We start from the raw sequence: 22,226 nt of genomic DNA on the forward strand, positions 1-22,226 counted from the left end.
TTTTTCTGTGGCTAGAAATGCATTGAATATCAGTAATTTCATATGGTTCAACCTAACACTAGCTAAGTCACCTTGAACAAGTCACTTAACTTTTAGGAACATCAGTTTCCTGACCTTTATAATGAGGTTAAAAATGTGGTAGGGTTACTTAGAAAAATAAAGTGACGCATACAAAGACTCAGTGTACTGCTTAACACAGGATAATCACTTAAGAAATAGTTGTTACTGTTTTGTAATTATTATTATATTATTACGAAAGCATTAGAGAGAAGGCTGAGATGGCATTTGAAGGCTGAACGATTTTGAAATGGCCAGATAAAGGAAGTGGTATGAGAGATTTTAAACTGATCAAAAACAGGCTGTTTTTGTGATTCTACTTATAAGTGATGTTTGGTTCTACATTTGTTTTGGGACCCAGACATTTCTTTTGAAAAGAAGTATTCAAGAAAAAATATTGAAACTGAAATTCACTAACAATAAACCACCACAAGTATTTTCAAGTCTAGACATCCCAGTATTTTTATGGACTAAATAATCTGCAATCCCTCCCTTCCTAAATCACTGAAGCATTTGGCTTAACAACTAATAAATGTGCTTGAAAGAAAGAAAGGGAACTCCTTGAGGCTGAACATAGAGTGGATAAGAATCTTGGCAGTCTGTGTTGGGGGATGGGGAGCCAGTAACTTTGAGAACTCTGGGCTTAAGTTGCAAAACCTTCATAGAATCAGGACATAAAGTTCTGTCTAATATGAATTAGAAATGATACCTGTGCATGAAACCGGGTCTCAAAAAGTTATACTACCAGTGAAAGTCTGGTCTAGAAAAATCAAGGAAGCTTCTATCTCATCTGGCCCTTGGGTTAAAATGAAAAGTCTCCCCTGATAATTCTTCCCAACAGGCATACTATCACTTATGTCTGAGATTCTAATTATACTTCCTCATGGTTTGGAAAAATCCCAGGCTGGTAAAAATAAAAAATTCATGATATCCTTGGGTATCTGATAAAGCAAATAAAAAAACATTCTGGAAAGATAAGACTTCAAGTAATTTTAAGTATGATTCCCACAGATAAGGTCTTGCTGAGGGTGAACTGAAAATCTAAAATTCTAAAAAAGTAGGAAAACAATCTATCTGAGCAAAGGTAAGTAGATACAACAAATAGCAGGATTAGATCTCTAGAAACGTCACATAATAGAAGCTAGATAAAACAAATATACTTAAAATGTTTAAAAACTTAACGTTGAGTTTGAGAATAAGGCAACAAAGCAATGTAAAAATGTAATGGGCACATATTTGGAGAGAACCTATATAAATTATAGAAAAAATAATTGAGATGGAAAAAAATTAATGACAGTTTAAAAAGCTGGTTCAGTTCAGTTCAGTTCAGTTGCTCAGTCATGTCCTACTCTTTGCAACCCCATGGACTGCAGCACGCCAGGCCTCCCTGTCCATCACCAACTCCCGGAGTTTACCCAAACTCATGTCCATTGAGTCGGTGATGCCATCTAACCGTCTCATCCTCTGTCATTCTCTTCTCCTTCTTCCCTCAATCTTTTCCAGCATCAGGGTCTTTTCAAATGAGTCAGCTCTTTGCATCAGGTGGCCAAAGTATTGGAGTTTCAGCTTCAACATCAGTCCTTCCAATGAACACTCAGGACTGATCTCCTTTAGGATGGACTGGTTGGATCTCTTCGCAGTCCAAGGGACTCTCAAGAGACTCCTCCAACACCACAGTTCAAAAACATCAGTTCTTTGGTGCTCAGCTTTCTTCACTGTCCAACTCGCACATCCATACGTGATTACTGGAAAAACCATAGCCTTGACTAGATGGATCTTAGATACAGATAAAGGGAGAATTAAAGAACTTGTATATAAATCTGAGGAAATGATTCAGAATTAAGCACAGAGAGAGAAGGAGAATTTATGAAAGAAAGGTGAAGAAACATGGAAGCTAGCACAAAAGTATCTAATCAGAGAACAAGAAAGAACAAGTTGAGAGACTGAAGGAGTGGCTGACCAAAAATAGTAACTGCTGAGCATTTTCATAAATTGTTGAAAAACTGAAGTCCTTACATTTAGAAAGAGCTGCTAGTTCTTAGCAAGATGTTCTTTAACCGTGGAGGATGAGAAGTGTTAGATACAAATATCCCTCAAGGAATTTACAATCCATTACAAGAGATCATAGAGGAACAGACAAAACCGACATGCAAGGGAAAGGTGCTAAAGGAGGTTGGCAATGGGAAGGGAATGCTTCCAGTTTGGAGAAATATATCAACAGTTTATTGGAGGCAGTGATGTTTGTCTTGGATCTGAAAGATAGGTAGACTGAACATGTGAAGAGGAAATGTAATCCCTCCCACACCACTGCCTGCTTAATTCTTCCTAAGGCACAGTTTTAATAACACCACCATGTTAACCAGAATCTTCAAGATCATTCAGTTATTTTCAAGACAAAGCCCCCAATTTTTGCCTTTCGTTATAAGCCCTGCATGGCATATGAACTGAGCTTAGCTGAACCTATGAAGTCTCTTCTTGAATCCCATAACTCAGGCATAGTAAGATTCTTTTTTTTTTTTTTTTCAGAATAAGATTCTTAATACTTCTGGTGCATATCTCATGCTTTCCCATCTCTCTTGCTTGTTCCTCTATCTAGAATACCTTTGAATGAAAAGCAAAAATTTGGGGCTTTATCTCAAAAATAAAAACTAAGAGTTCTTGATGATTCTGAGTAGTAGAATGATATTTTCAGAACTGTGCTGTAGGAAGATTAACCAGGCAGTGGTTTGAAGGGTGAATTAGGAAAGGTAGTTCTTAGAGCTAAAGAGCCCATGCTCTATGACTACAGGTTGCACCTTCCCAGGGGTGTGGGGTGAGGGGAGACACAAGTGGCACCAAGCACTGGATTGCCCATTTAGTGAGGTGGAGAAACCTGCATGATTGTTGATCAATAGAGATTTAAACACAACTGTTGTTAAAATCTCAGCATAACAGTAATGCAACAGAAGCGAATGCATCAGAATATTAACAGCATTTACTATCTTGATTGCTCTGCATTGGTGCTTCCATCCCAGCTAGAAAAGAAATCTGTCTCCCAGAGCCCTTAACAATCCCAATGTCATGATGTGTCAATGTATGCATGTATCAATATATCCAGCTTCAGAATTCCAAGTTCAATATCAACTAGCTAGGTGAAAACCTGGATATGAGATGGATGGTAATATTTTTACCTACAGACTATTCTACCCGGGAATAAGTGCAGACCAAGCTTAGAATTAGTCTCGAGTTTTTCTATGCAACAGAAAATTCTTCCCCAGTGTTGAAAAGTATTTTCAAGAGTGTTTATAGAGTTGATTTGGAAATTTTTGTATTAAAACCCAGTACAAGAGCACTGTGTTTTCTGAGACATTTTTAGACTGAATTCTGTCATGAATCAGACTTCCAGTACATCTGCATGAACCTTCAAAATAGATAATTCAACAGATCAGTTCCTAGTTTCTTCTGTGTACAGTTGACTTTCTATATAGAAATTCTTTCTTCTCCAGTCTCAGAACTGTGGTATGCTTCCTTGTCTTAACCTTTGAAAATGGACTGCTTATAAAACATTTGCTAAGGGACATGCATCATCATTTAAAAAAATAGAACTTTACCTTCATAGGTATGTTTCTGGGAAAAGTGAGTGTAAATCAAATTTTTGTAAGTCAAATCATATTTTAAATGTCCCATGGGAACTCATTATTTAATAAAATAGCATGGAGCAAATAATCACATTGTGATGTGGCTTTTCATAAAGCAGGGCACACCTGTATCACACTCTGTCATGGCTAAGGGTGTTCACTCTATAGCTGAGTTTGAGGGTAGCCAGGACTGCCTTGGACCCAAGTCAAAGGAATTAAGTTACTGAGTACTGAGGATCTTGTTACAAGGCAGTCTTCTCTATAAGCTGTCTCAGCATGGGTCCTATAGTTTGTGCTTTAAAAGATGTGGAAAATCTGCTATATCTATAAGTTTAAAAGTACATTAAGTAAATTAATGTACTTTGATGACGTCTATATTTTCTCATGTCAACCATAATCATTTGTTTGAGTAAAGAATTGTAAAGTACCTCATGTGTAAATTTCACAGATCTTTTATTTCCTGGCAGCGATATAGACTGTCAATTAATTTCATGTATTGACAGTAAGGGTAACAACTAGATTCATGAAAATCAAAATTTCAAAACAATAAACAAACAAGAAATCAAGTAAACAATTTTTTTAAAAAAAGAGAAAGCACTTACTAATCCTCTTAAAAACCTCTCTATTCAAATTGTCTGTGTGGCTTTCATCTCACAGGGAGAGAAACTAGACACACTGTTGCTGCTGCTGCTGCCAAGTCCCTTCAGTCGTGTCCGACTCTGTGCGACCCCATAGACAGCAGCCCACCAGGCTCCCCCGTCCCTAGGATTCTCCAGGCAAGAACACTGGAGTGCGTTGCCATTTCCTTCTCCAATGCATGAAAGTGAAAAGTGAAAGTGAAGTCGCTCAGTCGAGTCCGACTCTTAGGGACCCCACAGACTGCAGCCCACCAGGCTCCTCTGTCCATGGGATTCTCCAGGCAAGAGTACTGGAGTGGGGTGCCATTGCCTTCTCCGACTAGACACACTAGATATCTTCAAGCGATGACTTTGTAGCTACTGTTCTGAAAGACTTGCAATCACATGGCTGGGGGGGAGCAACACTCCTGTCAGTGAGTCTCAGGGGCGCTTATCACCGTGGCCCAGATTCTGTTGCTTCAAGCTGTCTGGGAGATGGTCAGGGTTCAGTTCGGGATGAGCTGTTTGGTATAACCCTGATTCATATAGCGGCTCAGATGATAAATACTCTGCCCCCAGTGCAGGAGACCAGAGTTTGATCTCTGTGTCAGGAATATCCCCTGGAGAAGGGAATGGCTACCCAATCCAGTGTTCTTGCCTGGAGAATCCCATAGACAGAAAAGCCTGGCCGGCTACAGTCCAGGGAGTCGCAAAGAGTTGGACATGACTGAGCAACTAACACTTTCGCTTTTTTCACTTTTCATGTAGAGAGCAGGCACAAGTACACAAGAAACCATTAAAAATAAGTAGTTAAAAATCCAACCACACACACATTGGTGCCTGTCAAACTGCAATGTTGAGATCTAGCAGCACCAGCCAGATTTTATATATCAAAGGCCTTGGGTTTCAGCTATTTGAGAGAATAGTCTGTTGAGCAAAGGAAAAAAAGTCTCAATCCAGATGGGAATGGGAAGGGCACTGTCTAAGACTCCTGGACACACACACACACACACACACTTGACATAAGCCTTATCATTATGCCAAATTACAAATGTTAGAACTTAGATCTCTTATAGCTCCATTTGTTAAATTTTTATAGGTAGTAGGCACTAAATACCAAACACTTTGTAAACATTATCTTTAATCTTTGCAATGATTTTGCAAGATATACACAATTGTCCCCATTATACAGAGGAGAAGACGAGGACTCAGAGACATTCAATAACTTGCTTAAAGTAACAGATCTGGTAAAGGCAGGACTGGGATTTGAACTTTCAAAGGTTTGATTCTTAAGGTCTTGGAATGCTATTTTGCTCTCCCAGAGTTTGTCTAATTTACAACAGTCCTAAAATTTGAACACTGCCATCTTTTCCTAAAGATGGCAACCACGGTTTTTCCAAAAGAGTTTCAGGATCTTTGATGGTATTTGTCTCTTTTGCAGACCCTAAAATAGGACTTATTTAATTTTGTTTTACAAAACCTAGCTTTTAACCCTTGAACATCTCAACCTTCAGTTATTTATCATTTAGAAATGCTGAGATATCCAGGCTTCAGCATCAAATCTCTGAGTCACAAAATTAGAATATGAAGATGTCACACAATTTTCTGAATTCTTTCTACCCCAGATTTCTCTTTCTCTAGAGAATTCTATAGAAGAGAAAACTAGAACTCAAGGGCTTACACAAAGAGCTTTAAATTTGGCTGTAATCTGGGCTCAGGATATCAGACGTGTGAGTTCCAGAATTTTCCAGAGAGAGACAACAACAAATTAAGTGCTTAGTGATATAAAGCATTGCGCTAGCCTATGGAAAGGGGGGGGGGGTTGAGAAAAAGAGATAACAGTTGTTTCAGCTTTACAGTTCACAAGACATTTTCATACACTAATCCCACATGGAAAGGAACAACTCCATGTTAGAGTGAGAAAACAAAGCTTAGAGAAGATAGGCATGGTCTCCTTCAAGAAGCCTACAGCTGAGAGGGGAAGGAAGACGTGTAAACAAAGAACTCGAATCTAAGGAGGGAGAAATACATGTCATACACTTGACAGCAAAAGGGTGGGGGTGCGAGTGAGTGGGAAGTGGAGGCGGCTGTCAGTCAGACCAGGATCCAGGAAGGCCTTGCCGGTGGCAGACGGGGGCCAGAGGAGTTGTAAATGGTATAAGTTCATTCACTGCGCCCGCTCCCGTGACCAAGGCAGAAAGCAGGATTTAAAATGAGGTTATCACAGAGGTGTCATGATCCAAGACAAAAGAAAGAAAACCCGGCCAGGAACATTCTAGAGCAGTGCTTCTCCAACTCAAAATGTTCAAGCGAGCCACCTGTTAAAATGTTGATTTCGATTTAGTAAGTCTGGGTTGAGACCTGAGATTCTGCGTTTCTAATAAAGTTCAGGTTATGCTTGTTGTCGCTGGTCCACAGGCCACACTTGCAGGAGAACCCGCTTCACCTGGGAGGGTGTTAGGAATGCAAACTGCTTGGGTCTTACTCTAGACTTAACTGAATCAGAAAGCGCTTTTAAACAAGATCCCCCGGGGGGCGGCGGGGCGGGGGTGGGAGTTACATGCACTTTTAAATTTGAGGTGCACTCCTCTGGCATATTCTTTCAGAAGGGACCTAAGGAGTTGCAAACTTCTCCGGGGCATCGCGTACCAGTACTCTGGTTTCTCTCCGGAGCTCCTGTTCCACGGGCAGAGATTTGTGCCCCCCGAAGCTGCTCCTCCTGATCCTAACCCAGTAGCAACTCCAGGAGTTGATCGCCTCATAATCCTCCTTGCTGGGTTTCTTTCCACCCCAACACACGCTTCCCCCGGGCGGTCCAGCTGTTTCCCACCCCCACACCCTGGCGGCTACTGTGCACAGCTGGAGCCCGACGCAGCAGGCGCACCCGGAGCTGCGGCGGCCGGGGAAGCCAGGCGGGGGCGCCGCAGACTAAGGCTGTGCGGGATCAGGCCGTTGCGATCCTGGAGAGGGCGGCGGGAGCGACGGGCGGGGGAGCGCGAGCGCAGCATCTGGTGCCAACCAGCGGGGCCCTGGCGCGGCCCCACATTCCCACACCGCGGGAGCGGCGGCAAGCTACCTGGGAGGTGGCGCGCATCACCCCAACCTGTGTTTCATAAAACCGTCGGGAAACAGTTCTCAGCCTCGAGGGCCAGTAATCAGCCCGACCTTCTCTCGCAAGAACTGCTGATTACAATCCCCGAGCTGGGCAAGGGCCTCGGGAGCCTAGATTCAAAGTCTAGTATTTAATATCGTTATCATTATAGAAAAGTCAGCCACCTCGCGCCCCCTCTTCCCTTACGTACACTTCTGACATTGGGGAGGGGGTGTTGAACGACCAGAGAGTAGGAGCAGGATTGTAAAATCTAACGATTTGCTAAGAAATCCAGGACCGAAAACGCAATTTACAAAACGGCGAGTTTTACAAGGTAGAGAAGGTAACAACTGGGCAGAAAACGCGCGGCCGCCGAAATCCCGCAGCGCGTGGTCGCCGGAGCCGGCTGGCCCCGAGCACGCCACCCCCCTCTCTCCCTGGGGCAGCGCGAGGATTTCGCAGGAAGAGGAGGCTGCCTGGGTGCTCTGACCCGGCGTCCGTGCGCCGCGGAGAGGGGTACCCGCCTCCCGCGCCCCCTGCGGCCCGTGGCGCCCCTTCTCCCGCAGGTCAATGAAACCAAGCTAGCCCCGCGCCTCGCCCGCCCTTCCAGCGCTCTAATCACCGAGAGCTTTCCTTTCTGGGCAAAGCTCAGTGGACGCTTTCAACTTAACACCTTCACACAGCCACTGCAGCGGGAATGTGCGCGTTTCCCCTTGCGTGGGTGTATAAGGCTGTGTTTCTCCCAGACTAAAGGGACAACCTTAACATCTATTAAAGCCTACGTTCTCTGTCTTGAGACTTAATCGGGTTTGTCCAAACTTTTGTGATTATGTGTGTGTATGTGTGTGTGTGTGTGTGCGCGCGCGCGCGTCTCCAGCTTCCTCTCTCCACCCCACCCCCGCCCGTGCAGGGCGAAGTAGTCCTATATAGCGATGATAAATATCCCTGTTGATCACTTGATTGATTACCTCCCTGAAAGGTCACGCGGGCTCGCAGTAATTTCCTTTTGCCTAAGGCTCCCTTTTCACTTTTACTCCGGCACGACAGCTCCGAGTACACGGGATCTTTATTTTTTATTTTAACCCCTAAATGCAACCCCTCCCGAAAACAATGCACACAAGAAAAATCGAATAAAATCAACTCGAGACCTTTTGCTCAGTCGTAGCCACCCTCCCCATCTCGCTCCTTTCTTTCTTCTGGCTCCCGCCCCCTCCAACTCCGGGCCCCTCTCCCCAACTCAAATGTATTCTGGACACTATTTAATAGATGAGCGTCTTGCAAGTAAACTCAGGCGTCCCTTGGGTCTGCATTTCATGTCTGTGGCTCTCTCTCTTTCTCTCCCGTGAACTAAAAATTCGGATTTTAACCACTAGACAAGCTATTAATTTAGCTAGACTACCTAGGGTCCTGAACCCAATTAATTTCTAATAATTATAGCCGAAGGGGGCTAGATAGATCTCCCTGCCTCTTTCTTTTATTGCCACTCCACGCCACGGAGGTCAGCGTATAATAATAAAGTGTATATTTTGAAAGCGATCTCAAGAACAGTGAGTTATTGCAATGAATGAAAATTGTTTCCATTTTGGCTAATTGAGCTGGTGGCCGAAAGCTAGAGCTCTGAGACTAAATAAAGAGGACTGTTTCATTTCAACATGAAGAAACCCCTGCCTAGCTCTGGTCACCCAGCGAGAGTTTAATTTCTTAACAGCCAACCTGAAACCCAGCGTTGGGTAAACAGTATTAATAATTGCATTACAATGATTAAATTAATCTTGCTGGTAGCCAGCAGAATATAGGTTGTGATTGAATAGCAAGATGTAAAGTTCACTGCACAAAGACAATAGGCCAAGAAATAGCTCCTTAAAGAATTCAAACTTTTTTTCAAAGATACCGTGGGGCTGGTTCAATTATAATGCGAGGAAAGGAAAATTTCCTGTTGCATGTAATTTATTGAAAATCGGTTCTTTGCTGTTTCTAGCATTAACTAAAGAAACATAGCTGGAAAAGAGATATGCTTGTCCTGTTCTCTTCTTCAACGACCCATCTTTCCTCCAACTCCCAGCTCGTGTTCTCTGCTTCTGTTATAGAAAAAAAATCCGAAAGAAAAAAAAAACACACGACAGTAATAAAACAAGCAAATCCAAACAGCCCGTAAACTCATCGACTTTCCAAGGACGCACTGTTTCCAGGATGCCCGTTTCCGTGGGAGGAAACGCAAGAAAACGTGGGACCCAGTCTACTGCCCCTTAAGGAAACGAATTTCAGGAGGAGAGGGAAAGGCGGACGGTGCGGATGCAGGCAGCGACTGCAGCTCCAACAACTTGTTGGAGGCCTCTTTTCTCTTGGGCCAGCAACAGCTTAGACGGGACGTCAAAGGGTGTCGGGAACCTCAGGGGCCGCTGAACAGAAAGCCACCTGTTTGGTCTCACGGCTGAGACTTGGGTCAGGTGGACCTGACGGGGTCCGGGTACGGGGGAGTGGGAACCCGCCAGGGTTGGCGCTCAGGGGGTAGTGGCGCTGCAGGCGGTGAGCGCGGTCCGCGGCTGCTGGCATTTGCTCCATCAGGTTAAACACACTTGAACTAGCACGTTAGTTCTTTTATTAACACTCAGGGCAGAAAGCACATGATAAAAGAAAGAAATAGAAAAAGAAAAGAAATCCAGTTTTCAGGTTTGAAAACAAAAGCGATGATTCTGTGAGTACTTTTATTAAACAACATCCACAAGTATGATGCCTGATTTTTTCACAGTGCTTTGGCCCAAGGGCACAGAGGAGTTTGTGTTTATTTTTTCAGTTAGAATATGTTGGCTTCACTCCTGTCGGAAACTCTTGGAAAGACCAGGCTGAAGACCCATGCGCTGAAGCCACCGTGACCCCAGGGATTTGAAAAACCAGGAGGGGTGTGTGCCCTGGCCATGCCTCACTCCGCACACCCCCTGCCCTCTAGAAAGGCTTTCAGGACAGAGATCTCTAAAGTTGGGGGGAAATCAGTTTTGAATTTCTTTAGCTTTCCGTATCCCACCCAATTCTCACAGCCCCCACCCCAACCCCTGGTCCGCCACTGTGGTTTAGAATTTTTCAGCAGAAACAAGGGCTGCAGCTTCACATGTGGGTCTTGTTTTTACTTGGGTTTGATTCCATGGTCCCTTCATTTTCTATAAAATTGCCCATCACTTCTCTTAACCCCCTTTCTGCAACGGGACCCAAATATAGATGTCCACCCCCACCCAGGGCATGAGATAAAAGGAATTAAGTAGAATAGTACAAGGGGCAATATTAACTTCTTTTATTTTTTTTTAAGTTCCCCAGAGTGAGAAGGTGAAATGAAACCTCTCAGGCAGAGCCTCCTCCTGTCCAGGCGCTCTTAAACGTCCTTGGTGAACTCTACCATCCTTCCTGAAGGTCAAAGACCTTTAGGTTTGGATAGCTGGGAGGGGCTTGGTCCTCTGGACTGCCTCTCTATCCTCCGGCCTAGGTGAGGGTCCCCAGAGAGTCCTTTAAACTGATCAGAAGCTGTATCTATGCACTTCTAGCCAGTCAGTCTAGTGCGTTTCTCTCCCTAGAGATTTTACTTTCTTTGGTGAAAGCTCTCAACTCCCATTTCTCCTTTTCCTCTGAGGACCTTTTCTGGTTGGAGGGAAGGCTTGCCTTCATGTAAACTGAGGGAAGCTAGTGAACTCAGTCATAGACTTCTGGCATTGACATTCAGAATGCTGAAGTGCTTGGTCATTTTGCACCGGGCAAATGTATGAGCACACCACCTGTATGCAGAGAGCAATAGAAATTGCAGAAGGAATGGAAACACCCCCACCCAAACTTGCCTCTTTACTTCAGAGGGGATGAAAGAGTTCTCTTGTACCCACGTGTGTGGGCACCAGAGTCTTCTCTTTTGGAAACTGTTTTACTCCTACTCTGTGTAATTTTTTCACCACCCTGTTCCATCTCCCCCCTCCCCTACCTCACATTTCAACATTACACATCTGTCTCCCTTGGGTCTTGTAGCTTGCTTCTCCAGGGACCTGTACTTACAGCCAAATGCTCCCAGAATTACACAGCTCTGGAGAAAGAGAAGTGATGGGCATCCTTGCCAAGCTGAATATTTCACATTTCAATTTTCTGGAATGAAGATATTTGCGAGCCATTGATGGATAGTCCCATTTGGGGTTGAACCTTGCTATTTGTTCCTAGTTTTGACAATAAATGACGACAGGTACAGTTGGGCATTCTCTGTTATCTTCCTTCCCCTACCGTGCCTTAAACTCATGCCCAGAACCTGCTATTCTTTTCTCTTTCCTTTAACTTGAACATCCAGGATGTATCACTGTAGCACAGAGAAAAAAATTGTGATTTTCTTTTACGGTGTCTGGCAGGATTTGCAACAGATATTAATGGGGACATAAATAGCTCATGGAAGATATTGAACAAAACTAAGGTAAGGAGGTTGTACCAAAAGAAAATCCACACTTACTCGGGATTTATTCATACCTTAAACACAGCTAGCTCCTTTAAGAGGTCCCCATTTCTGCGTGCCCACTTCTTTGGTAAATCCTGTAATTAAAGCAAATTTTCAATAATGTATTTTTTAAAAAGTGGTGGTGATGGGGGAATCTCTCTCCTACCTCTTCCTTATGACCCGGGAGGTCGTGGGTTTAAGCGAATGAGTGAAATGGCAGACAGGCTGAGCTGCAGCAGGAGGCGACAGGGGCAGCGGTGGGGGAGGCCGGAAGGTGACAGCCGACCTCAGGGAAGGCAAAAAGAAGGTCTTGGATGTCAAATGCCCAAGGTTCCCGGACCTGGGAATCAAGGGTGATCATTATTACTTGGTGGGAATAGACCAGCAACTGACATGTTCCAAGGATGGCAGGAAGTATTAGCATTACACCTAAAATCAAGGAAGAAGCAGTTATTTATTCTGCTTTCAGCTCTGAAAGCAGAAGCCGCAATAGCTTCAGTAGCAGTAGTAGCCGCCGCAGATTTCCCGAAGTTCAGGATGATTCTCACTTTCTCCTGGATCGCTCGCCGAGAGTCCGGTCCTTCTAGTTCTTTAGTGTGGGAAACATTTTTAGAAGTCCCCTCCCCTCCCCCTGCTCCTTGCTTTCCCCCAAGGACCGTACAGAAAATGTCCTGCAATTTATAGTGGGAAAAACAATAATGTTAATGATACAGGCTTATTGGTAATTCCAACATGAAATCAATCCTTTGCCCGAGCCTTTTCGTTCCTTTTTTTTTTTTTCTGGGCGAGGTGTCTGCTCCCCTCCGACTCCCTGCGCTCGTTCCCCGCCCCCCGCCGCCCTCCCCATGGCTCCCTTTCTCCGCCTCCTCGGCGATTGCCATCTGACAAGATCTCCAAATCAAAGTGATAAATCGCTCCAAACTTTTTTTGGCGGCGCTGAGATGTTGGAGGGGCGTCTAGCGCGCATGTGCGAAGGTGTCCAAACTGACAATGCTGGAGAGATAGCGAGTGTGGATTGAGAGAAAGGGAGAGAGGGAGGGAGAGAGAGTGAAAGAGGGAAAGACAGAGAGTGAGTGTGTGTAAGAGAGAGAGAGTGTGTGTGAGTGTGTGTGTGTAAGAGAGAGAGAGAGGGAGAGAGAGAGAGGAGAGGGAGGGAGCGAGAGGGAGAGCAAAAGAAGGAAAAGATCCAAGAAAAAAAAACCCCAACCACACACCAGCGGCTGCAGGACTGGGCACAGCATGAGATCCAAAGGCAGGGCAAGGAAACTGGCCACAAGTAGGTGCAATATCCCTTTTCTATTGGATTTCCCCCTCCTCTGCCATCTTGCATATCTGTCTACAGCGCTCCGGGAGGGAGAGCGGGGCTGCCTCTCGCGCCGGGGCCCCGGGTGGAGGGCAGGCGCAGAGCAGCTCCAGCAACCTGCCAGTCTCAGCCTCCGCGCCGGCTGCCCGCGCTCTAGCTCCTTGTTTGGGCGCCAGAGGAGCCGGGGCAACCCTCGAGCCCAGTGCGCGGGCCAGCTGTGGCAACCCCGGGGTGGGGGTGGGGGTGGGGGCAGCAAAGACCTGGGTGGGAGGGAGGAGAGAGAGCGAGAGCGAGCGGGAAGGGGTGGGGTGGGTGGGGTGGGGGTGGGGGAGAGGAGATGCGAGAGTCTCCCCCTCCCCTCTCCTTCCCCCAGGCGGAGGAGAGTTGCCTCTGGCCAACCAGCTAGTCCCGGGTGTGGGAGGGGGAGTGGGGGATCGCGGGGGGGGGGGGCATCGGGCTGGGGAAAGAAGCCTTTTTCGCGCCTCGGTTTGTTTCTGGTGTTTGGGGTGGGTGGAAGGCTCGGAGGGAGCTACAGTGGCGGCAGCGGCGGCGGGCAGCCGTGGTGGAGTTGGGAAAAGTTGCGAGGCGGCCGCTGGAAGTTGCGCGGGCTGGCGGGCTGCGCCGAGCGGCTGTTGCGGTAGTGGGCGCTGTGCGCTCTGCCGTGTTCTCCAGTGTGCGCGGCGCGGCGGGAGGACTGGGGTGGGGAGTGGGGAAGACGAGGGTGGAAGCTGTAGTCCAGGGGTGTGTGTGTGTGTGTGGTGGCGGGGGGGGGTGGGTGGCGCGGGCAGAGCCGAGCTACCAGCTCCGCCGAGCTGCAGGCAGGTGGGGAGAGAAGAGGCCCCGCGAGAGCCTGGAGAGCGCGGAGTAGCGGGCGCGCAGCCAGCGGCGACAGCAGCCGAGGACAGGGAGGCCGAAAGGGCGCGCTCCGGCCTGCGAGCTCCAGGCTGGCAGGGCGCCGAGTGACCCCCAGGGGGCGGGCTGCGGGGACAGTGGGCTCGGAGAGGGCGCGGCGGAGCCTCCCGCGCTGTTTCTGGACGCAGCCGAGGTCTTGGGTCACTAACCCTCCCCGGCGCCCCCTGCCTGCCCGGCGTGGAGCGGCCTTGGTCACGCGGGAAGAGGGCGATTGAGTTCGGGGCAGGGGCGACGGGACTCCCATCCCCCATGCTTCTCGCCGAAGTGTTGGGTGGCTTCGGCCGGCATTGCCTGCCGAGCCGAGACTGTCCGGGAAATCGGTAGCATCAACCGGGAGTATAGGCGACGGGACTGGATTTGTCCAAATGCTTCTACGTCGAGTCTAAGGGGACCCGGCGGTGCCGAGTCCCGGAGCGATCCGGGGGAGTTCAAAGCGCTCCTCCGCAAGGTGTCAGCACGCGGGGCTGCAGCAATCTCGGCAAAGCACAGGCCGCTGTTCGCTCTCCCGCTCGCTGAAAACATAATTCTCTTGTTTTGCGTGTGGGTCAGAGAACGTAGAGATAGGGTGGTGGGTGGGATGCTTCTCCTAAGTGAACCCCTAGTCTCCCCCACCCCTGCATATTAAAGCCAAGTAACGCCCCGAGCCTTCCCGCCTTTGGTGTCTCCGCCGCAGCCGCGCGGAGGGCAGCGGCACCTCGGGCGGCTTGGTTTCTTTGGTGGTGAGAGTCCGCGGTCTCGCCCAGCGAGATGCTGTCATCTTAGGCACCTTTCCAGTGCTTCTTTCAGTCCTCACCCAAGCACTCCCTCTCGCCCAAATATGTTTCCTTTCGGTCTGGTCTCAGGGATCAAGCTATATATAGGAGCCCTTGGACCATCAGTCCATTTGTTTCTCTTTTGGATATTGTTCATTTTACTTAGCTGCGACAGTGTCAAAGCGCGCCCGTGGAACTCCTGTTTTCCCTGTTTGCGTTTAATGGGGCCGATGTCTTTATTTTCATCTGAGGAGGAATAAATGTACATATATGCTTGGAGGCCTGTGGGCTTCAATTCCGACTGAAGGTTAGGGGTGTGTGTGTGTGTGTGTGTGTGTGTGTGTGTGTGTGTGTGTGGTTGCGCGGACGAAGCGGGGGGTTGAGAACCGATTTCAACTCTGCCTAAGTTGTGAAATGAAAGCCGAACCCTTCGCGCGCCTCATTGCCTGGTATCCGCCGAAGTGAAAGCAGAACACAAAACCCTTCGAATTTTCTTGGGCAACTTTTTCAACTATTTTAATTACCAAGTTGTTCGCTGCCGAATTCAAACATTCCCGCACGCACAGCCCACTCAACATCCAGAAACCGAGTCTGGTTTCCTATCTGAGGATACTTGTCATTCATCCAGTGGGAGACCCGTTTATTTTGTGTCTAGTGTTTCTAAGGATGCCGCTGCGGCTTTCTGATAACTAGATGCGAACTCTAACAAACTTTTCTTGCTAAGCCTCAGGTTCCCGCTGGCGCTGCTCCAGCTGTTGCCAACACGGCTGCCTTTCGGACAGCAGCGCTGCTTTAAGCAATTCTTTGGTTCTAATCTGGGTAACGAAGGAAATCATATTAAAACTAAGAATTTTTTGTATCTTGAAGCGCTATTTCCTTCCCCCGCGTAGTGCGTGCGTTTCCGAGCGCAGGGCGGAGATAGTCGCTGACCCCTGCTGTGAAGCCAGCGAAAACTTCGTGGCTGTGTCTGGACCGGGTTTCTTTCTTTTTCTGGGTTAGGAAGAGGCAGTGTGACCAGCATACTTTAAAAAACAAAACCACCCTTCTTGTTGTAAAAGTAAACACTGCAGTGGAATCAAGTCACTTAGAAACAGTTGTTTCCTCGACTGTTATTCTTCATGTATTTTGTAAATTTCTTTGGTGGCCAAGTCTTGTCGCGATCTTGGCTAAGGTACAGGATTCCAAGGATCCAAACCAGGGACCACAGACCCTGAACGTACCGCTGAAGTTAAACTCAGAATGAATGCACAGCCTACTTCCCGACTTACAGGGCTTGTTTTTTTCTTACACAATAGTTAAAACCGATACATTCGTTGCAAATCATTTGGGAGGAATAAACCATTACATAAAAAAAAATAAGGGAAAAGCAAGAAGACTGACATTTGTACCATCTAAAGATGGTGGCTTTTATTCCCACCTTTAAGAAAAGAAAACTAAAAGCCAAGCAATCTCTGGCAGCCGGGTGAGGCTTCCCAGCCGTTTTCTTGGGCGGCCAGGACAGCACCTGGGCCGTGCCAGAAATGCCAGTTGCAACTGTTTCCTTCTGGTGATGGGAAAGAAGTGAAGTTGGATCTGCCTAGTGCGTCTAGGGCCCGAAAACCGAAGGAACCCCCCCACCCCACTTCTCCAAAGTGACACCCGGCAGGGTTTCAATCACAGCAATGAAAGAGTTGCAACGAATAACCCCCCTTAGCTACCGGGCCACGCAGAAGTCTTGTAAAGACCCAGAAGGCGATGCGATTAGCAAGACCCCGGTGAGGGGAGGGCGGGGGAGGGGGGGGGCACTTGTTACTTGTACACTTGATCTCGGTTTAAAAAGGCTCTGAAGTAGGTAAGGTAGATGACGACTCTTCCTCTCCTGCTTAAACGCCTCCCCTTAGTAAGCCTAGTACATAAGATGGTAAAGAACCGCAAGCTCAGGTTCCAGCCTCCACTGCCCCATGCCCATCTACTTGCGTTTTCCTTTATCCTTTATAAAGCTCAGATGAAAACGCAAAGCTTTGCTTAAAACGCGCATTATTTGTTTATTTCAGTCTGCTTTTGAGGAGGGGAAAAAAGGGCTTGCCCTGCGGAGGCCCCGTTTAGGAAGGCGGTTTATTTGCCATTACTTGACCATTACCCTGGCTTAGGGCTTCTTTATTGTATTTGGCACTTAGAACGAAGCATTTCGATGTGTTTCGCCAAAAAAAAAAAAAAAAAAAAAAAATCTGTGTTTAGGGGAAGGTTAATAACGCTTTTCATTCTCCCCTCACACTCATCTTCAACACTCTGGAAGGGGACGGTTCATTAGCTACAGGGGCTGGAAGGCTGGAATAAAAGGCTCCTTTTTCAGGTTTTTATTTGTGAGGGGCTGAGGAGTCGCAGGTCTGGGGGCCATTGGCTGCGGTGTGTCTGTGTAAGTGTGCCTGAGTGTGTCTTTTGCAGGGTAGCCCAGCTCTTGGCTTTCTGAGCGGAGGCCTCCCCTCACTACCCGTGGGCGGGCGCGGCCTCCTCAGCAGGCAGACATTCAACACGTAGGACGCTCATCGAATAGAAGTTAATGCGTCATCCCGACGTTTCTGCTTTCTTCTTTTTTAAAAGTTGAGGGTAATAATTCAGTAAGCAGTTTTTCTTTAAACATCTTGTCGTTTGGGAGTTTATTTTATTTCATTTTTTGCGACTTAGGGCCATGTTATCCCAGGCTGCAGACGTCGCCTGGGGCAGGAAGGCCACAGCTGGGGACTCCAGGCTCCATCCTCCCGGGCCAGGAGGGCAGGGGAGCACCGACTTGTTGCCCTCGGCAGGCCTGGCCCAGTCTCCTCTCTCCCCACACATCTTCCGTTTGCCTCTGCTGGAAGCGGGCCCTGAAATGGAGAAACTTGACTTGTCATCTGCTGGCCAATGGCTCTTACCGTGTTCCCAAGGTACTCAGAGCTTGGCAGAGCCCTATTCCCAAGCGCTGGGTACATTGTCCGTTCACTGTTCACTGCCCTCCCCCCCACCCCTCCAGTCATCTCGAAACCAGGCGGGATGGGACTTGGGGGTGGACCTGGGGAGGCCCTAGAGAGGAGGGAGGTAGTGCTCACCAGAGCGCCCTCCCCTCCACACCTCCCTCCTCCAGCTGCTCGGCTTCTAGCTCCCAGGCCCAAAGCTTCTTCCCTTTCAACATCTGAGATGCTGTGTGCCTGGCGTGGTGCTTCTCTTGGAGCCTTGTTTGCACCGACCCTGTACAACACATGCACAAACATACACACACACACTCTCTCTCACAGCTCAGGGGTTCAGGGACACTTACCCATTCACTCTCTCTGGCAAAGCAAGCCCCTTCCTAACCCCCTGGGATGGAGGAGAGAGGAGCTCTGGGGAGGTGGGGCAGGAGCAGACAGTCACTCTGTAAAGATGCTGGGCACATTTTTCTGGAGAGGTGGTTAACCCTTCTTGAGCTGAAAGTCTCAGCTCTAGGCACTTTCTACAAAGATCTGTGGGGTCTGCTTTTCTTTTATATGAATCACTAGTTTCCTCCCCACTTCATTTGCCAAGGTCCTCTTTCTAAAATTAGATTTTCCCCTTCGCACTCTTGAGTTTACCAGGGAATTCTCAAGGAAATTGGCTGGGTAGTGAGAACAAGTGTGAGGAAGAGGATGAAAAGGAGACAAACAAATGGAACAAACAAGAGAGGGGAGAAAGGAAGAGAGAAGCAGCGTGTTTCTTCTTCCTAGATCTCCAGTTTGCACACAGATGGGTATTATTTTTTTTTTCCCCAGTAAATGAAAAAAGTGTAATCCTTGTTAATTACCTTTGTTTACATGCCATACAAGAAACTTCAGAGACATTTCTACATAAGGAAGAAACTGTTTACAAAACTCTTTCAAAAGTGTGACATATTGCTCTAGTTCAGCACTAAAAAGCTAAACACACTTACCGTCCTTTGAAGTGCCCTGGCCAGGGCAGCTTATTTGAGTGTGGTTCAGATATTGCTGTGGGTATAACTAATGGCCTCTACCTATTTAGCTCAAGTGGGAGGAGAGAAAGGCCTGAATTCCTTGTCCAATGGGTCCCTCTGGAGACTGGATTCTGGCTCCTGGCCAGTTCTGTACAATGTCAACATTGAATATTTGAATTCCCAGACTCTATTTAACAAGTTTCTAAATAAATAAACTCATTGTGTGTCTGTGTTTAAAATTATTTCACCTCTTCCATAAAAGCCACAGTGTCTTATTACACTGGCCTTGCAAGTTGATTTTTTAAAAAAATAAACAAACAAACAGAGCTTAAGGATTTTTAATAGGCAGATCTTCACAATATGTTTTACAGAGACATTCTCTCATGTGTGGCTGGGTAGGAGCTATTTAGAGGGATCTTGGGCTGTTCTGTGTGATGTGGTAGTGAGTTATACTAAAAACCAGGCTAAGTTCAGAAAGTCAGTGCAATATTAACCACATCTAAAGGGAGGCCTGACTGTGTAACTGTACTGTCTTTATATATTTGATAATTTTGCCTGCTTGGTCCTAGAAGACAGAGAGCTTCACTGATGTGTCCTAAATGGCTATCTGTAGGCTACCGCAGTCCCTACATATTGGTAGGTGTGGAACTTTGCCCAGATGGAGTTTTGTTTCTGAGCACTTTTTCTTTATCTGTGTCAGTCTCTGTAAGTTGGAAGGGGTAGATATACATGTTATCCTACTGTTTCAGTATGGGTCTGAAATGGACCGCATGAAACCTATGGTTTTACTCATCTCTCAGCATTTGAACATCCACAGCATTTTTTGCAGATTGGAACATACTTGTTATAAGAAGTACACGAATAATTAAAAAGAAAAGGCAAGTTCTGGTCCTCTTGAAAGTGTGGACCGCATCTGCAGTTGTTAGGAAAGAAAGTGGGATTTACTCTAATTTATGTGTATAAAGGACAACATTATTAAAAAGAATGGGATTTGAAAGGGCACACAGCAAAACCTATAACATTTAGCTGGTAACACGGAGAGCTCAAAGCCAAGAAAAAAAATACCACTAACCCATGCAAACCTTAAAATAGATTACAATGACCTCAGCCATTTTCATTAAAAAAAATAATAGCCATGATTAAAATGGGGGGAGTGTTTTACTTGGAACTATACTCTTCTGCATTATTATAAGAGCTGTTTTGTGGTTAAAGAACTGTTGCATTATAGAAAAAAAAAGCAAGTGAATTTTTAATCAAATTCCTGATTCTTCAAAAGCTCTCACTTTTCAATTACTTCTTATTTTGGTTTTAGTTATTATTCTTATTCATCAACAAACATGCTGCTTTTAGCTTGTATATATAGACAAATCCTGTACTACTAACATTTGAAAAAATTCTAAAGGAAAAATTTTATTTGGAGAAGAGATTTTTATTAATTCCTATAGTAACACCAGACTAGGAATTGATGGCTCTAAAAAAGGAAGGACCAAAGCTTTCTTAACTTTGTTTAAGAACCCGCTTAAAGGAATTAATTTTGTGTGTTAAGGTTGTTCAAACTATGACATTTATGAAAGTCTTTGTAATAGCATTTGGTGGGCTTTGGGTACAAACAGACTTAAGAAATAAATACTGGTGAAGGCAATGGCACCCCACTCCAGTATTCTTGCCTGTAAAATCCCATGGATGGAGGAGCCTGGTGGGCTACAGTCCATGGGGTAGCTAAGAGTCGGACACGACTGAGTGACTTCACTTTCACTTTTCACTCTCATGCATTGGGGAAGGAAATGGCAACCCACTCCAGCGTTCTTGCCTGGAGAATCCCAGGGACGGGGGAGCCTGGTGGGCTGCCGTCTATGGGGTCGCACAGAGTCAGACACGACTGAAGCGACTTAGCAGCAGCAGCAGCAGCAGGAATGAGCCATCTGATCCTGAAGGTTACCACTGTGCTTGTCAGTTTGCATCTGGATGTGGTCCCTGATTGAATAGCCAGGTCATCTTCAAGCACTTGAATGCCTCTGAGCTCCAGGATCTTTACTTGTAAAGAAAGAGTTATAACATCACTTTCCTAGGCTGCTGTAAGAATAAATTGGAGTAAGTGTACCCCCTGTACCTCAGTCACAAGCCATCACTCAATCAATCTCAGTCACTTTCCTTCCGTTTGATCCGTTACTTTTTCCAAATTTTTAAGACATCTTCCCCTCCTCCCCATTCTGTTTTCATCCAGTCTCATCTGCAGACCTATTTGCATATATATAGTAAGCAGTTTGTGTATCTCCTCATCAATCACGTCTTCAGGATAAATGGGAGTCATATGTAGAATTTGGACAAGTCAGAACTGTCTACAGCAAGCCAAACTAAGTGGTACCTTTATTCTGAAAACTTGAGAATCTTCCTTTGCCCCTTTTTGGGGGAGTTGAGGGGCACTTTGTGCATACAGTGGGAATTCACCTTTGCTCCACAGGTGTTGGCGTTGTATGTACACAGCCTAAGTTTAGTTGTGCATACCCTCTGGTTCTCATGATCCCTTGTGTATGAAAATTTTACTTTTAAGAGAATGAGTTTAAAATTTTTTTAAAAAAATTATTAATTTATATATTTATATTTTTGGCTACAACATGTGGCATGGGAGATTAGTTCCTCTACCAGAGATTAACCCTGGTCCCCCTGCATTGGAAGCATGGAGTCTTAACCACTAGGCTACCAGGGAATTCTGGGAATGAGATTTGTAGTTCACTTCACTACGCTAGAGAAGACCTTATTCTCTAAATGAGGTCAGAGTAGAGCAGAGCATGTAAACTTGAATGCCTACAGGATTTGGCAGGTACAACAAATGCATGAGGCATCGTGGTGTGTGCACCAAGCACTGTCTTATTTTTATTTGAAATGCTTTTTTAATATAAATTTATTTAATTGGAGACTAATTACTTTACAGTATTGTGTTGGTTTTGCCATACATCGGCATGAATCTGCCACGGGTGTACACGTGTTCCCCATCCTGAAGCCCCCTCCCACCTCCCTCCCTGTACCGTCCCTCTGGGTCATCCCAGTGCACCAGCCCCGAGCATCCTGTATCCTGCATCGAACCTGGACTGGCAATTCTTTTCACATATGATATTATACATGTTTCAATGCCATTCTCCCAAATCATCCCACCCTCACCCTCTCCCTCAGAGTCTAAAAGACTGTTCTATACATCTGTGTCTCTTTTGCTGTCTCACATACAGGGTTATTGTTACCATCTTTCTAAATTCCATATATATGCATTAATACACTGTATTGGTGTTTTTCTTTCTGGCCTACTTCATTCTATATAATAGGCTCCAGTTTCATCCACCTCATTAGAACTGATTCAACTGTATTCTTTTTAATGGCTGAGTAATATTCCATTGTGTATATGTACCACAGCTTTCTTATCCATTCATCTGCTGATGGACATCTAGGTTGCTTCCCTGTCCTGGCTATTGTAAACAGTGCTGCGATGAACATTGGGGTACATGTGTCT

General features: G+C 46.1%; 1 protein-coding gene and 1 long non-coding RNA gene across 7 annotated transcripts in view; one reads left to right on the plus strand and one right to left on the minus strand.

Annotated features, from left to right (window-relative positions):
• Positions 9,474-13,368, minus strand: LOC108636013. Of its 2 annotated transcripts, XR_001918072.1 has the most exons (5): positions 13,050-13,368; positions 12,002-12,175; positions 11,868-11,930; positions 11,412-11,498; positions 9,474-11,143 (listed from the first exon to the last, which is right to left on the minus strand). It is a non-coding gene; the product is annotated as an uncharacterized LOC108636013 (long non-coding RNA). The 2 variants fall into 2 exon arrangements; XR_001918071.1 differs by lacking the exon at positions 13,050-13,368 and having other exon boundaries at positions 12,002-12,599.
• The window catches only part of MECOM (MDS1 and EVI1 complex locus), a 627,797-nt gene continuing 618,234 nt past the window's right edge, over positions 12,664-22,226 (plus strand). For all 5 annotated transcript variants that reach the window (XM_005675344.3, XM_013964721.2, XM_005675347.3 and 2 more), the window contains exon 1: positions 12,664-13,111. In XM_005675344.3, coding sequence (XP_005675401.1) covers positions 13,075-13,111 — 37 coding nt within the window. In that variant the 5' untranslated portion in view covers positions 12,664-13,074. The remainder of the gene's footprint in view (positions 13,112-22,226) is intronic.

This window comes from Capra hircus, chromosome 1 (assembly GCF_001704415.2).
Source record: "Capra hircus breed San Clemente chromosome 1, ASM170441v1, whole genome shotgun sequence".
Taxonomy (NCBI): domain Eukaryota; kingdom Metazoa; phylum Chordata; class Mammalia; order Artiodactyla; family Bovidae; genus Capra; species Capra hircus.